This window comes from Strongylocentrotus purpuratus, unplaced genomic scaffold (genome assembly GCF_000002235.5).
Source record: "Strongylocentrotus purpuratus isolate Spur 01 unplaced genomic scaffold, Spur_5.0 spur5_contig_862, whole genome shotgun sequence".
NCBI lineage: Eukaryota > Metazoa > Echinodermata > Echinoidea > Camarodonta > Strongylocentrotidae > Strongylocentrotus > Strongylocentrotus purpuratus.
Genome location: NW_022145571.1, coordinates 883,820 through 901,047, shown reverse-complemented (window position 1 = coordinate 901,047; position 17,228 = coordinate 883,820). Strand labels below are relative to the sequence as shown.

General features: G+C 39.2%; 1 protein-coding gene across 1 annotated transcript; it reads left to right on the top strand.

Annotated features, from left to right (window-relative positions):
- Positions 1-6,414: 6,414 nt before the first annotated feature.
- On the top strand, positions 6,415-7,470 carry LOC115930053 (E3 ubiquitin-protein ligase TRIM56-like). The gene has a single exon (XM_031000475.1). The coding sequence runs from the start codon at positions 6,415-6,417 to the stop codon at positions 7,468-7,470; it is 1,056 nt and encodes a 351-aa protein (XP_030856335.1).
- Positions 7,471-17,228: the final 9,758 nt, after the last annotated feature.

The window sequence follows — 17,228 nt, the reverse complement described above, 5'->3', positions numbered from 1 at the left end:
CTATCCCCAAAGCAAGTTCATTAAAGGACAAATTTAAATTTCTAAGATATTGGAGAGCTGGCTGATAATTAGGTTATCACAGAGAAACCAATAAGTGTTTGATTCATCATACCCAAAATGTGTGGATCTTGTCCGGTGACCTCAAACGTCGGCGTTTCTCTTACTTTTCTGATCTATTAAAGCTTATACTTGATGGCAAAACGGAACTCCCTGTTAAAGGTCGAGTGACATCAAAATATAAGTTGATTTCTTTTGATGTGCAAAATTATTAAGAAAATTATTTAAAAATCTATGAAATATATATATATATATGTTTAAATAACAAATTATGAGTTGAATGCAGCCCCGCACATCAAAATAAATCAACTTATATTTTAATGTCACCCAACCTTTAACAGGGAGGTCTGACAATTTAAAACAAATGTTGTTTTCCATATTTCTATAACAGAAAACATACTAGAATATTAAAAAGCAATCATTACATATACTTTGGAATTTTGTATAGATATTTCACACTTCTAAGTGTGTTTAAACTACAATAACAACAAAATAAAAGATTACGCACTTTTTACATTCTCGCATGTGGGCCTCTTTACATGTGGCACTGTTCATATCTACGTCTTCATCAATTCACTATTTTGAGGACAAATATTCTTGACACTGAAAACGTCCATCATAGTGGCGTATCAAGGAATTGAAAAGTAGGGGATGCAATTCCTTGTTCAATGGGCAGGGACCTGGTATTGAACAGACTCACACACGTTCATTAATCACTAATCGTATTTTTTCTTGGGGGGCAGGAGCGGGCTTTAAACTTTGACTACAGACTTTATGGATATGTCACTGTTCCTTGTATCTAGAAAGATGAGTTGGGATGCTGAAATAAATTTAAAAAATACAAATCGTTAGAAATGACTGAATATACACTATTGCCTGTCACTCTTCCTGTTAGGGGAATCGGGTTGTTATTGGGAGTCGCAATAGAATTATTATTTTTCTCCCAAAATAGTGATGAATCAGAGACAGGGAGAGAGAGTGACAGAAATAGAGAGTGAGGGAGAGTGAGGTAGGTTGAGAGAGAGAGAGAGGGGGGAGGGGGGAGAGAAAAAAACGACGAGGCAATGAGTTTTCGTGGGGAAACTAAGCGCATAATCCCAGCGTTTTAAGGTATAGACCAGTTCTGGTCATGCGATTGCATGCGAAAGAAACGTTGTGGAATCAATCAGAAAAGGTTGATCATCTAGCTATAGCATATAAGTATTGGTGTGTACTGCAAGGTTCTGGAATCATCAAAATGATACGAAAGTTGACCCAGTCTTGGTAAAGTTACAAGCACTGTACACAGAAAGATGTATATTGGACTAGGCGATATCTATCCAGTCCGGATAGATATAATAATTTACCAAATATACCAATTATTAGGCGGTTTCCCGGCAAAATTTATATCATCACGTATTCATAGTCAAAACATATTATTTCACATGATTGATAATAAGAGCTTCCATTTCATTTTTTGAGAGGGAGGCGTTTCCAAAACTGGTCTATATCTTTAACGAGATCGGAAGGTACTATTAGGTCGGAAGTTCAATGACGTACATGTATATCTTCTATGATACTAAATGGTATTATCATGTGACAACAGAACAAGTGTCTACTTTACACTAGACTGCTTTTCGTTTTGCCCATAGGCCTACAATGTTTATATTTCTATATTTCGCATTTGGACTCTTTGTGCCTATAGCTAGCTGGAGTTAATTAGCCATTAACAAGTTGCTTGATCATAAAATATGCACACGGTGATAACGAAGGGAGCATTTTGAGAACTGAGATAGCTAGATCGTTGAACTCCACTACATGGTTCCTCAGACACTGCACATGCTGTGAGTATAATGGGATATAATGTTGCTGACTTGTTGCTAAAGGTTAGATGCCATGTTTTGGACCAATGTTGTACAAGAGAACATACGTGTCGTACCAACAATAATATCATTCATGTATTGTAAATGCGTTGGACTATGTAGCTACTATCAACATCCTTTAGAGTAAAATCTTGGGTGTCAAATTAAGTGTAATTACACATTTTCTTCTCTCAAACTCTGCTCTTTTTCTGAACTCATGCTGAAATTAACTCCTGCTCTCTGTACTTTTAGTAACGGGAAAGAGTTATGGACTGGAGGCTGAGCATGTAATACATTGTTCATCTGTATATTTAATTTTCTGATAATCATTCAAATACAATAAATATTGATGCATTATCATCATATCGGTGATGGAGATCTTCTTCTTGTCGAGTCACGACACAAGTCCCGTCCAGTGGTCCACACAGGCTTTGCACGTCAATTCACGGCTTCCAGGTCAGCTTGGGTGCATGGCTCTGGCAGGAGTGGGCAGACTAGCAGGTGTTCCATCGTCTGTTCCTGGCCGCATTCACATGCTGTTTGTTCATCTCCTAGACCCCATCTCTGCATTGGGACTCTGTGTCGTCCGTAGCCACTTCTTAGGTGGTTGAGGCTTAGCCAGGTAGGCCAAGTCTCACTGGAGCCGGATGCGAGGGATTCCTTCGGGCTGAGGGAGAGTTTATGTGGAGTGGTCTGGAGGTGGTTAAACCACAAAGTCATCCTTTGGTTTTGAGGGCTGGTATTAAGGGGCTCTACAGTGTGCAGAAAGCTGCGTTTGGATTTGAGCCGCTTGCCCACTGGCTGTTGTTCGAAGAGTGGGTGGGGTGGATTATTCTCTTGTTTGTCCTTTTCTTTCTGGGACAAAACCAGCCTTCTGACGTGTGGAGGGGGCGATACCGCAGAGCTGATAGATCTCTTCTACTTTAGTTGGCCTAAGGCAACCAGTGATTGCTCTGCAAGAGGAATTTAGAGCTGGATCGATCTTGGATGCATGGGCCGACATACTCCATACTGGTGAAGCATACTCCGCAGCAGAGAAGCAAAGCGCAAGGGCTGTCGTCCGGATTGTTCTGGCATCAGTCCCCCAGTTGGTGTTGGCAAGCTTCTTGAGGATGCTATTGCGGGCTCCAACTTTTGCCTTTGTGTTGGCAATGTGGTTCTTGTAGGTTAGGGATCGATCCAGTGTGACGCCTAGGTAGACTGGGTTGGGTGTGTGCTTCAGCCATTTCCCATACCAGCAGATCCTAAGTTGATGGTTGGCATCCCTGTTCTTGAGATGGAATGCATTTATCTGAGTTTTATCAGGGTTAGCTCTCAGGTGGTTGGTCGCGTAGTATGGAATGAGTCCGGCCAGGGAACCACTGAGGGACTCCTCCAACTTCACAAAAGACTGGTTCTGGGTGGCGATGCAGAGATCTTCGGCGTAGAGGAAGCTCCTAGTGTTTGGGTGGATCGGTTGATCGTTCGTGTACACGTTAAAGAGCAACGGTGCGAGCACACTTCCTTGTGGTAGGCCATTTTTCTGCCTGCGCCATCTGCTGCGATTGCCGTTGAGGACCACAAAAAAAAAATCGCCGATTGGACAGCAACGTCTGGATGAGTCCAGTCAGTCTCACATCCTTTGTCAGATCAAAGATCTTCCTGGTGAGGCTTATGTGGTTCACAGTGTCGTAGGCAGCAGAGAGATCAACGGAAGCAGCTCCGGTGATTAGCTTACTCTCATACCCGTCCTCTATGAACTTAGTGAGGTTTAGGAGTTGGCCAGTGCATGATTTTCCTGGCCTAAACCCTGCTTGTTCCGGAATGAGATGTTCATCCACGAATGGGGCGATGCGGTTGAGGATAAGCCGCTCGAACAGCTTATATGTATGGCACAGTAGGGAGATAGGTATGTAGCTCTTTGGGCTGGCAGCGTCTTTGCCAGGCTTCAACAGGACAATAACTTTGAGATTTCCTCCACAGCTTTGGGATGTTGTTGGTGCCCAAACATTCGTTGAACATTTTGAGGAGCCAGTTGAGGGCCCCTGGTCTAAATTGTTTGATCTGCTCGCAGAGGATGTCATCAAATCCAGCAGCTTTGTTGTTTTTCATTGCTTTGATGGCAGCAAGCAGGTCGTTCATGGTGAACGGTTCAGTGAAGCCTGGGACATCTTGAGAGTTTGGAGCGTCTGGAACCTTAGGGAGCCTGGCTCTTCTGGGGGTGATGATCAGGGTTTCCCCGGCCATTCACTAGGAGTTGGTGGGCAACTTGGTTGGCAGTGACTTGAGATCTTGGTTGGGCCTTTGTATAGTCGTTGCCCAGTATCCGGATCGTTTTCCATGCTTTCCTGCTGCTATGTGTCATATCGGTGGATTGTATGAATTCCTGCCACTTTCTCCTTCTAGATTCACCAATTTCCTTGGTCAAATTTTCTCCAGATTCCAGTGTCTCCTTACTAAAGGGGTCCATCAGAAAGTGTTCGATGTAGTCTTTATACATCACCTTGGAGTGGTCCGTCAAACCTTGAATGTAGCTTGTGCGACAGCCTCGGGTGATGTTACGCCTTGAGGATTTCTTCATCAACTCTACGAAGGTGTCGTAGTTTTTTTTTTGGGGGGGGGGGTGGCTGGTAGGTCTTGGATGTAGGAGTCAAAGTCCTTAGAAATGTTTTCCCAGTTTGCCTTCCTCAGATTGAAACGACGTCGGAAGGGTGCTGCTCGTGGAGTAATGACTGCATTAACCTTAAGTCCTATCGGATGGTGCTGAGAGTGAGGGATTGGGTCGAGAACGACTTTTTTGCACTGGTTAGCAATCCTGGTAGATGTAAATATCAGGTCAGGGTTGTAGCCACGTGTCCACCTTGCACTGTTGAAAGAGGCAGGAAGCTTAGCGTCATGAATGAGGGACAGTTGGTTAGAATCTGCCCACGTCTCAACAAGTGCACCGTCTTCGTTCATCTCTCTATATCCCCAGGTAGTGCTGTGGCTGTTGAAGTCACCAATGACCACATTCATCCTGCCGTCAGTAGCTCTGCCGGGCCTGTCAAAAGGCTCAAGAGGTGGCTTGTACACTGAGCTTATGGTGATTCCCATTAGGTAAATAGAAAGGACTTCAATGTTATTGCTGTCTGATAGGGAAGATTTGTCCACAGCAAGACCATGACGGGCAAAGATTGCGCTTCCGTACTGGTCATGTGGTCTCTCTTCGATGAGGGTCATTCCGGGGATACGAGGGCGAACTCGTGTAAGCCCGCGATGAGTCTCCTGGAGGCAGAGAATGTCACAGTTGGTTTTTATGCATAGGTCAGCCAAGAGCTCTTGTTTGGCGCCTGAAAGACCTTCAATGTTGGATGAGATGATACTCAGGGCCGGTCCTGACAAGGACCCATGAGTTCGACCCTGAGCCTCAGCAACAAATTGGTCATCATTGTCATTGGTAGCCATGGTGTTGGCTGTGGTAGTTACTAAAAGAACTTGGGTAGTGTGGTTAAAGGATTCGCAGATTTTCATCTGATAGGGACCGCATATTCATTTCATCCTTTCATCTTCACCACATACCAAGTCTTAAAACAGGTGGTATGTTCTCTTCTCATTTACATATTTCCACGTTTTACCTGTCATTGGTTCTCTTCTCCTTTTCCTTATGAATATTCAGTTTTAGTGTTAAATCCTATTTTGCTATTGGTTGATAATTTATTTTTAATTTGAATACACTTTGCATGAGGCTGCACGTGGACAGCATGCAAGATGTACAATAAAACACATGCAGAGCTGGACTGGACTTACACTGTGTGAGAGGTATCAATTTTGAGCTCTGTTAGCATTATAAGTTAGAGACTTAAGAGGATTTGTGGGTTTGGCAGTGGTTTGTATGATTGATGCTTAAAGTAGATATTCATTGATTTTTAAAACTAACTTTATTTTCATTAATGCAAAGTTGAAACTTTGATTCGACAAGGTTGTCAAAATTCAATGCTATTATAAATTACAAAACGCTTAAATACAGGGGTTTTCAATTTAAAAGTCTGGTTTATTTGATTGTTAATCAACCCCTATCCTGTGTATTTACAAGCAAAAGATTTTAGTTATCAGAATCGGGTCATATCCCCTTTTGAATGATTCGACATGCCATTACATTTATAAACGCTAAACTCATAATTTGACAAATAATAGCTTTGCAATTATGTTCATTCTTTAAGGGATGTCGTCTGTTTGGGCAGTATTGATCCATATAGTGACGTCATTAAAACATCGTTATTTTTCCGGCGAAACTCTCGTATATCCCAGCTGCTATGGAGGTGGTTGTATTTGTATTTTTTATAAATCACCCGATATGTAGTTGACCTAAAACTTGTACGATGGCCATCTGTTAGCTTACCAGTTTCTAGTGATACATTAGTTGATATACCTATTTGTGATTTTTTTTGAATTTCACCTTTAATACAGTGAATGATTGACAAGAGATAATTTATTAGTTTACGGCAAAATCGCTCATTTCAAGGATTTTGTTGTTTCCTACTAGACACATGTCAGCATAATGGCCTCTGCAAGGAAACATCTGAGAGACAGTCTGATATGTCCAATCTGCATGGGTCTTCTTACCAAGCCGAAGCTTCTACCTTGCTCACACACATTTTGCGAAGATTGTTTAACCGAAGTCCACTCAACTCAAGCACTGGGTGATCGGATAACGTGCGCTGTGTGTCGCTCTGTTGCATCTGTGTCCTACAATAACGTATCCAACTTCCCAACCAATCAAATTGCCCAGTCCCTTGCAGAAGATTTCAAAGAGAGATCGGACAAAACGAGAACGGCCGATTCAATGAATGGCGCTTCCTCTGGCCAACGTTGCACCGTGTGTGATGCTGATGATCAAGGGCTTGCTACCTTCTACTGTCAGCATTGTTCAGAATTCCTCTGCGATTATTGTCTTGAGCAGCACGATAGGTTTAAGAAGAATGTCTTCCACGAGCTCGTTAGTGCTAGGGACATCGCGTCAGGGAAAATCAGAATACAACTTGCGTGTCCGGAACACCCCAGAGAACTGCAGCAGTTCGTGTGTATCACATGTCTGGTTCGCACCTGTTGTAGGTGTTTGGAAGTGGGTCATCAGCCTGACAGGCATGAGGTCATCGGAATTGAAGAAGATGAAGAGAGCCACAAAGCAACAGTTGATCTTTTGCAGGAAAAAATAGAACAGAAAACTGCTGTGATACAGAGACAATCGTCCTTTGTCAAGGAGCGGATCGGCGTGGTTCAAAACATCATCGGTCAACGAAGGCAAGAAATCAAGAATGTCTTTGAGGGCGCTGTCGAACGAATACGACGAAGGAGAGATAAACTACTTGAAGAGTGCAACGCCTATGAGAGATCGCTCTGCGAAGATCTTGAAGGAATCATCCAGTGTAACGATGACTTCCTTCAGAACCTATCAGCCAAGGTTAATGTAGTCATCGAAGAGTCTACTGCTCAATGTGGAGACCAGTCGTTGTCTGAGCGTGCCGCACGAGTTGATGAGATTGAGGCTCTCGTGGAAGGAGACAATCCTGTGAATCTCATGCTGAATCTACAGCACTCCGTGCAGAATTACTGACCTTCCAACAAGCTGCACAGTCCAAGAGTGTCGACCTTGGAACTGTTCAGGTCAAGAACTTGGAGTTTCGAGAAACAGTGAGTTTTCGTGAAGGTGTTACCTGTTTGGCTGCGCGCCTGTGGCAGCTTGTGTGTGATATCTCTCGATTACTTGCTAAAATTCTACTTTTTATTGGAATTTTATATTTGTTGATTATAATGTGTCATTCGTAAATGTTGAAGTGAAGGTCTGGAATGAGCCATCTTGATGGTAGGGAGTTAATTATGCCAGCTATGCCAGGGAATATTGTGCTGGCAAAGTATTATGTTGATGAGGAGGAGGTGTATGACTAAGCAACTGTTTCGGGTTCCAAACATGTCGTGTACAAAGAGGGTTGGTACAGTCTTAGACTAATTTGCCACACCTCAATTTTGAAGCCAAGAGGCATACAGGATTTGGTTCTGCTCTGCAGATATTCACAGAAATTGCTGAGTATCTTTTAATGTCAAGAGACAGACGGTTTTGGTTCTGTTTAGCAGAAATGGCTGATATATTTGAGTTTTTTGATAATGCAACCATTGGTAAGCGATTTGAATGTTATATTTTACATTGTATCACTTGGTTGTTTGTTAATGTATGATGGCATTATAAATGTCAGGGAAATAAAGGTATGAAACTCCCCTTGAACTGTGTGGAAAAATGAAGTGTGATTTAGTGGCTTCTCTCTGAAAAAGAAAGGAAAAGAAAAATATTTTCTAGCCTTGGATTGTGAAAGATAGTTTAATTCCAGTCGTTCTATATAAATAAAATGAATAAGTGTTTATATATATATGTTAATTAATAGAGTATGAACACCGACTGGAAAATGTATGTATGTACTCTGAAATTGTGATAGCGCACGATGTTGGGACCACGTCCGACCTCGAAACCTGGTAGCATTTATTTTCCGTTTGATTAAAAACAAACATACAATACAAGTATATACAAAAGTATGAATGAAACGGCTGGATAACCCATATACAGCTGTGCCAGGCATGACACTACTGGTCTTCCAGGGGGTCCTGAAAGAGCCAATTGTTTTAGAGGGCTATAAAGTGGAGCTCAACCTTTCGCAAGAACGTACGGACATTTGGTTCAACGTCACCAGCAATGACTCGGGAACAATTAATGGTGAGCTGCATCATACCATCTTGATTTAGCTACAAATGTAACGTTTCAGACATACAGCGAAAGAAATCTTGGAAAAGTAGTGAAGACACAATGAGTTATAATACTAAAAGCGAAATTGATTGTCATTGTTGAATGGTATACGTGTTGGATGTGTCGATTGTTCTAAGACGTCTTATGGTTTAATAATTCGGATCATATCCGAAGAGTATTAGGATTGCCATTGACTGACTTGAACATGAATTAAAGAGAGTCATGTTTACTATTTCTTAAAGACTTTCAGGAGCAGAGGAGATTTGAATTCTATTTTGAAAATGATGTTGGTCATTTTTTTTTCTTTGTAATGACAAATGTACAATATTGTGGTTTCTTTTAAAATGAAACAAAAGAAGTTTTGAGTTGAAAAGATATTGTACGTAGAAGGTACAAAGTTTTGGATATTGAGATGTGTATCTACTTCAGGTCTGTACAGGTTAAAAGAGCATGGGATGCAAAGTGAACTAGACATATAATACTTGTTTGGAACAAGTATAGGTGGGCTGGTCTACTAAAATTTGACACAAAATAGAGCAAAAATAAGCGAGATACTGCTAAAAAACAATGTCATGTAGATTAATGATGTGAACGAAATTCACCTTCCATAGGCATACCACGCAACTTAAGCAATTTCTGATATGTGCCCTTTAATCGTAATTTTCACTATGATGACGTGATCAATATGAAAAATAGTGACAACTAAGCTTGTAGAAAATTGTCTTAGCTACAACATAACGAAATTTGGAAGAAAATCGATCAATATTTAAAGAGATACAATCAATTTTACATAAAATAATATGCTGACTTCATAAAATGCATATTCGTATTTTGAGTTCCAAGGCCATTATGATGATGTCACGATACACTTAATGGCCAAATTATACATGGAATCATATCTCCAACTCATACTCTAATCTAATTATGAAAAAAATTGAAGGTCAAGGTTCATTCTAAAGAGCTATAATGGATTTTGTATAGGCATGTTTTTGCCCATATATGCTATGTATTACATGTTCCCGTGCGCACGGCCATTTATCTTAAACGGTCGCGCATTCCGTTATAAAATATCATGAAAGAAAAAAAATAGCGTTTCTTTGTTGTGTAATGGCGTTACACGCAAAAACGAGCATTCATAATTTTCGAAATGCTTTAAATGGCCTAGAACATATTTTGTTTTGATTAAAAAGTGATTTTGAGCATTTTAAAATTCAGACGCGCGCGGATTTTGATGAGATGTTATGTCGAACCTTGACAATATTAATATCAATACCTTATACTAATATCAATCATCATGGCAAGTTTCATGATAATGGCTTTATTCATTCATGAGATATTCTGCGAACAAATTAATGGCAGAATAATAAATGGGAATAATAATAACTTGAATTTGTCACTTTGACAATGTAGGTGATACACATGCTATTGTTTTAAACAATAAATGAATGTATTTTCATGATTTTATATTATCTTCTAAAATTCTCTTCCTATTAAAGGTCTATCCATATGAAAAGTTTTAACTGTGTAGTATATTGACCATTATGGATCTATGGAAGATAGATTGAGAAAATGTATGACCATTGATCCCATACAATATTAAAAGCAGTGACACCTTTGACCCTAATTGACATAACGAAGAATTCCATTTTTCACAATTTCTTCTTCTTCCATGAAATGCTCTACCCGTCATGTTTTACCTAGATTGTGCTGCGCATAAATTCAATCGGATTATTTTGGGCTATTACAAGAAATGGGTTATTGATGTGGACAAATGCTCATGTACCCTTTAAGCTCATATTATGTATTTTATTACCAAAGGAAAAAAAATTGGTCAGTCACTCAATAGTGTCTGACAGTAAAGTCTAGAAAGTAAAAGGGTTTCCTTGTTTAATTTGAATACTAGGAAATTGCTAACGTTTAAATTTCACTAATAGGACAAACTTGACATATGCATAATTCCTACAATGTTCTACAGAATTTACAAATTTAACATTCAATTGAAAATGTTGACATGATCCCACCATCTGATTAAAAAACAAAAGGCACAACTTTTATAGCCCATAGTCTCTGCTATAACATACTAAAATTTGGGAGAACATAGAGCACAAATGAGCTAGATAGGGCTCAAAGATTAATGTCATGTAGATCCATGATTTGAACGAAATTGGCACCTCCCATAGGCTTAACACGCAAATTAAGAAAATCTGTCCAGTTAGCTTTAATTGCAATTTTCACTATGATGACGTCATCAAAATGAAAAATAATGTGCAGTGATCTTGTAGACAATCGCCTCAACTACAAGATATCAACATTAGGAAGAGATTCAATAAATATTTACAGAGATACAATCAATTTTTCCATAAATATGCTGACGTCATAATATGCAAATTCGTATTTTGAGTTCCAAGGTCAATATGATGATGACACGATATACTTAATGGCCAAATGAGACATGAAATCACATCTCCCACTCATACTCTATCCGAATATGAACAAAAAATGAGGGTTCCCGTCCATTCCAAAGAGCCATAAGGGTTTTATATAGGCATGTTGTTGCCCATATATGATATGTATTACAAGAGTTCGCGCACACGGACATTTATCTTGAACGGACGCTCATTCCCTTAATAATGGTCGTAAGGAGATAAACATGTTATCAAATTGTTCGGAAAAATATGAGGAATACTGTGTCAAAAGATACCCGGGAGGAATTATTTTGCGTTCGGCCGTGACAAACGAAAACGCGCGCGCATGCGCGTGCGCGCGACTCTTTATAAAATGCCATTGCTAATAATGGCGTACGCGCGCGTTTTTGGACCTGAAATTGACCGGACTGATATTGACCTTGATCATTATAAATATGAATGAGAAAAAACTTTCCGTTATGAAGATATGATCATATGTTGATTTTCACAAAATGGCGCCTAGATAACGTTTTCAGTCAAGGTCAAGGTTGAAAACCTTACTGTGCTCTTTCCTCATGCCAATAAATATGTGTGCCAAATTCAAGTTATCCTGCTAACAAAAAAGTGGGTCAAAATAAGAAAAATATTCTAACGAAAACATAAGGTGTTCTGTATTATATACAGCCCACCTGATTATTGGGGGATATATCGAGGTTACTGCAGGACCTAATCCCAGTGAATTGAGTTTATAAAAAGAAAAGCAATAGAAGTGTAGGGGAATGTAGGTCAATTACAGAACCAAATTCCAGAGAGTCAAAGGAGGAGAGGAGGAGTAGGAGTTGCAACAAGACTTGCAAGTCTTGAGTTAATAATCTGATTTCCATGTTATATTTTCATTGTAACCCTTGAGGTTAAATTTGGGGTAATATTCACATATTTGTGTTGGGCTTTGTTTATATTTTTGGTTGAAATATCAGAACTTATTGTCTTTGTTTCTTTCAAAACCAGAATAAAGTGAGGGTATTGCTGTTTTCATCATTTTAAGTACAGTTCAAATGTCCGAATGTTCTTTATCATGATTTGTAATTTTCAATATCCTGGCATTGATGCCATTTTGAAGCTATGCTATTATATGCAACTGATTATAACAAATTGTACATCCATACATATTACACTACAGTATATTTAATTAGTGGTGCTTCCCTTGTAGTCTTCTGACTTTTGTCCAGCGTTATTTAGACAATAAAACCGAAGTCTGATTGATTCGAATTCTCCTTCTATCCATTTTCTTTATTTCTCTAGCCTCTCCTCTTTATATTCTACACAAGCATACACCTCCCCCCCCCACACACACACACACACACACCACACACACACGCAACCCACACCCATGCGTCCCCGAATATGTGTGTCCATTGGCCGATAGTTGTCGCTTTCTATGCAAATATCTAAAATACAAGTGTATTCCTGTTGGTGTGCTGTCCTGCATACATAGATTTTTAAATATTTTTTTGAAATATTTGTTTTTCAAACTTGCTAAGCTCCACCCCAAAAACCTCAAGATCTCATTCCCCTTGTGACATCACCTGTCAGTCATCAATGAGCTAACTTGAGAAAGTGGAATGTAACTTTGCCAAAGTTGACCACCTGTTACAATACCACAAACAATAGCAACATATAAGTTGCTATGTCAGACTTGTCAGACTAAACTAATATTCTAGAATAGACAATGGTATGTTATTTCCCCCAGCTTAGCACACGTTCATTTAATAGAATCGCATGCTTCCATACATAATATGTACAATACATCATCATTGCCTTTGTATTCCTGGTGATGCTACAGCATGTCTGACATATCAACTTGTATGTTGCTATTGTATAACATATCTAGGAAACTACTTGCGTACAGAGATTAATGCTTTAAAACTATTAATTAATAATAGATGTTTTCACAGAGAGATGTGTACAAATCTCGCCATTCTAGGGCTCATATAAAAAAATAAAAAAATAAAAAATCTTGGAGAGCTGGCTCATAGGGGTTATCACAGAGAAACCAATACTAAGTGTTTGATTGATGGTACCCAAAATGTGTGTATCTTGCCCGGTGACCTCAAACGTCAGCGTTTCTTTTACTTTTCAGATCTATTAAAGCTTATACTTGATGGCAAGATGGACCTCCCTGTTAAAGGTCGGGTGACTTTGATGTGCAGGGCTGCATACAACTTATATTCCGTTATTCAAACATATGTATATATTTTATAGATTTTTGAATACTTTTTTTAATAATTTTCTCAGGCCAGCTGAGTTCCAGCCGAAGAAAAATGCTCCAGATTTCATTAACCTTGTGACATCAGCAGCGGGCTTTAAACTTTGACTACAGTCTTTATGGATATGTCACTGTTCCTCGTATCTAACAGATGAGTTGTGATGCTGAAATAAACTTATAAAATACAAATTGTTAGAAATGACTGAATATACATTATTGCCTGTCACTCTTCCTGTTAGGGGAATCGGGTTATTGAGAGTCGCAATAGAATTATTATTTTTCTCCTGAAATGGTGATGAATCAGAGGCAGGGAGAGAGAGTGACAGAAAGAGACAGTGAAGGATAGAGAGAGAGATAGATAGAGATAGAGAAAGAGAGAGAGAGAGAGAGAGAGAGAAACGGAGAGACAATGAGTGTTCGTAGGAAAAACCAAGCGCACCATCCCAGGGTTTAACGAAAGCGAAAGGTCGGAAGTTCAACGACGTACATGTATATCTTTCATGATAATAAATGGTACTATCATGTAACAACTACAGAACTAGTGGCTACTTTTACAACAGACTGCTTATCACTTTGCCAAAACAATGTTTGTATTTTTATATCTCGCATTTGGACCCTTTGTGCCTATAGCTAGCTGGAGTTAATTAGAAACTAACAAGTTCCTTGATCACAATTATGCACACGGTGATAACCGAGGGAGCATTTTGAAAACTGAGATAGCTAAACATTGAACTCCACTACATGGTTCCTCAAACACTGCACATGCCGTGAGTATAACGGGATATAATGGTGCTGACTTCCTGCTTAATGTCAGGTGGCATGTTTCAGGTCAATGTTGTACGCGTTAACGTACCAACAATATATTTCATAAATGTAATGTTAATGCGTGGGACTTTGTAATGTAGGAAGTATATGCAAATACATAGTCTCCTCGTCCCTTGACAGCTTAAAGGTACTATGTCCCATTTGTAGTCCAAACAAATTAAAAGGTTAACTTCCAACGGCATTTGAAAGATACTACTAATTTAGAACATCCCTCAAAACAAAAGGGCTTGAAAAGGTCTTTTTATGGGAAAATAACGACCGTTAGTTGTCGAATCGAATTTAGCGAGCGCGCTCGTTTAATTAAATAGTCTGATCTTCAGACCCTTGTACTGAATGGTCGTACGTTTTGTGCTGCGCAAAGATTCATTCATTTAATTAAGGCTATTCCAAGAAGTGTGTTATTGATGTAGACAAATGCTCATGTTCCCTTTATCTAGCTCATTTTATTTATGTTATTACAAAAAAAAAAAAAAAAAAGTCAGTCAGTCACGCAATACTGTCTGACAGTGAAGTCTAGAGAGTAAACAGGTAAACATTGTATAATTTGAAGCCTAGGACACTGAGCACATAACGTTTAAATTTCACAGATAGGACATACATGACATATTCATAATTCCTGCAAAGTTCTACAGAATTTGATGTTGGCCTCAAAAGAAATACACTATCTTTAATGTCACTTCCACGGTGAAAAAGTACCGTCTCCTTATTTTAGCCACCATCACTATCCTTTAGAGTAAAATCTTGGGTGTAAACTTCATTCAATGTAAAGTTGTGAATTTCCTTCTCTCTAACTCTGCTCTTTTGCTGAACTAATGCTGAAATCAACTTATAAACTCTTGGTCTGAAATAAACAGATTAGTCTAATTAAAAGAAGCGGATTTTTTTTGTGAAAAAGGTGTCTTTAGTACCGGGAAAGGGGGTGGTTGGAGGCTAAGCATCTAATACATTGTTCATCTTTGTTTTGTTTTTCTGGTTATAATTCACATACTTTAACAATAAATATTGAGACATTATTATCTCATCGCTGAGGGAGATAGAAATAATCTAGTAATAATATTAGGCTTGTGCATTATCTGATCAAGTATTCCACATTTCGACGTGATGCAAAGGTTACTGTTTTTCATTCACGGTTGTGTGAATCAGAGTCATGAAATTTATTTTTTTATTGTTATATTACCAGGCGATACAAATTATATCATTAACGAACTTTATTGAAAGAGAAGTGCATGTCGTTGGCACATTCGCTCATTTCAAGAATGTCCTTGTTTCTTACCATACCAGACACAGGTCTACATAATGGCCTCTACAAGGCAACACCTGCCAGACAGTCTGCAATGTCCAATCTGCAAGGATCTTCTCACCAAGCCGAAGCTTCTACCTTGCACACACACATTCTGTGAAGGTTGTCTAACCAAACTCCACTCAACTCAAGCACTGGGCGATCGGATAATGTGCGATGTGTGTCAATCTGTAGCACCTCTACCCAACAATAAAGTATCCAACTTTCCAACCAATCAAATTGTCGAGTCCCTTGTAGAAAATTTTAAAGAGAAATCGGACAAGGTTAAGGGTAGGGCATTTTCCAGGAAAAAATAGAACAGGAAACTGTTGTGATACAGAGCCACTCGTCGATCCTTTGAGAAGGAACATTATTGGCATGGTTCAAAATATCATCGGTCAACGAAGGCAAGAGATCGAGAATGTCTATAGGGCGCTCTCAAACGAATAAGACAAAGAAAAGCTAGATCAACCGCTTGAAGAGTGCTACATCTATCAGAGATTGCTCTGCGAAGATCTGGAAGGTATCATCGAGTGTAACGATGACTTCCTTCAGAACCTATCAGCCAAGGTTAATGTAGTCACCGGAGAGTCTAGTGCTCAACGTTCAGACCAGTCGTTGCCTGAGCGTGTCGCGCGAGTTGGTGAGCTTGAGGCTCTCGTGGAAGGACTGCATCTCTTTCTGAATCTATTTTCAAGACAAAATGTGATCGTCCTATTTAAACTACCCTATAGTCACACTGACAAGACCGACAAAAGACACATAACAGAACAAACGAACAATTTTAACTCCGTGAAAGGCTAAAAATCTGGGATGTAAAGAAGTTGGGTGTGAGCAGAGTCGTCATGGTGGTTTGTAGAAATGTATTAGGTCTTGTAGACATAATCGTACGGTAATATGTTGTGACCCAATGGTTCTAAGTCTCTAGTTAACGAAGTGTGACGTAATACGGGCCAAGTCATCAATGTTGCTGGTTCCAAACAATTTTTTTGCTAAACAATGGTGTGGTGATCACAACAGCCCCAAACATTGAACTCGCCCTGCTCCAGCCCGTTGCTTGAATGATTTTGCGGTGAACCTCATGTACAGGTTGTTGTTTAGAACCAGTAACCGGGACGATGAGCGAGTATGACGTTAGTACTTCGGTACTCTATTGTCTGAGTGTCGTTATTCTTGTTGGTATTACCGATAATGCTAAAAGAATCGGTTAATCACCTGCATTCATCGCGCAACGCATTTGTGCACGTATGTGACCGCGGGCAATTAAAATACGTCAATAACGTAAAATCTCAAGACACGAATGTACTGTTTTGAAGATAACTGAACTGGAATATCTAGCCTTAGTAAGAGACAGATTGCCCGTAAGTGATAAGAGTTTGATATAATGCGTGCATGCACAATATGATTATCGGTAGTATGTCTATCATCCTTTACAAACCAATTATCCCTTCTCAAAACTATATTTCCGGCTGATAGTCTCTCATTCTCTGTGTGTATCTCTCTCTCTCTCTCTCTCTCTCCCTCATGATTTTAATTCTTTCAATACTATCACAATACGATAAATAAAAAAATGATATTATGATTGTATATACCAAAGATATCAATTTCTTTTTTTTAATACCGTTTATAAAGTAGATTTTACCTACCCCACTTTTCAGTTTCAGTTTTGGCTCCTATCAATGAATATATTCCTTTTGCAATTTATTTCATCATTTTCAGTACAGTTCAAATGTCCGAATGTTCGAGCTACTCTAATTATATACTGATTATTACGAATTGTACATCCACATGACTGTACTACACT

What these genes read in the sequence shown, in the direction of transcription:
- LOC115930053 (XM_031000475.1), top strand. Translation starts at nt 6,415, where the DNA reads ATGGCCTCTGCAAGGAAACATCTGAGAGACAGTCTGATATGTCCAATC.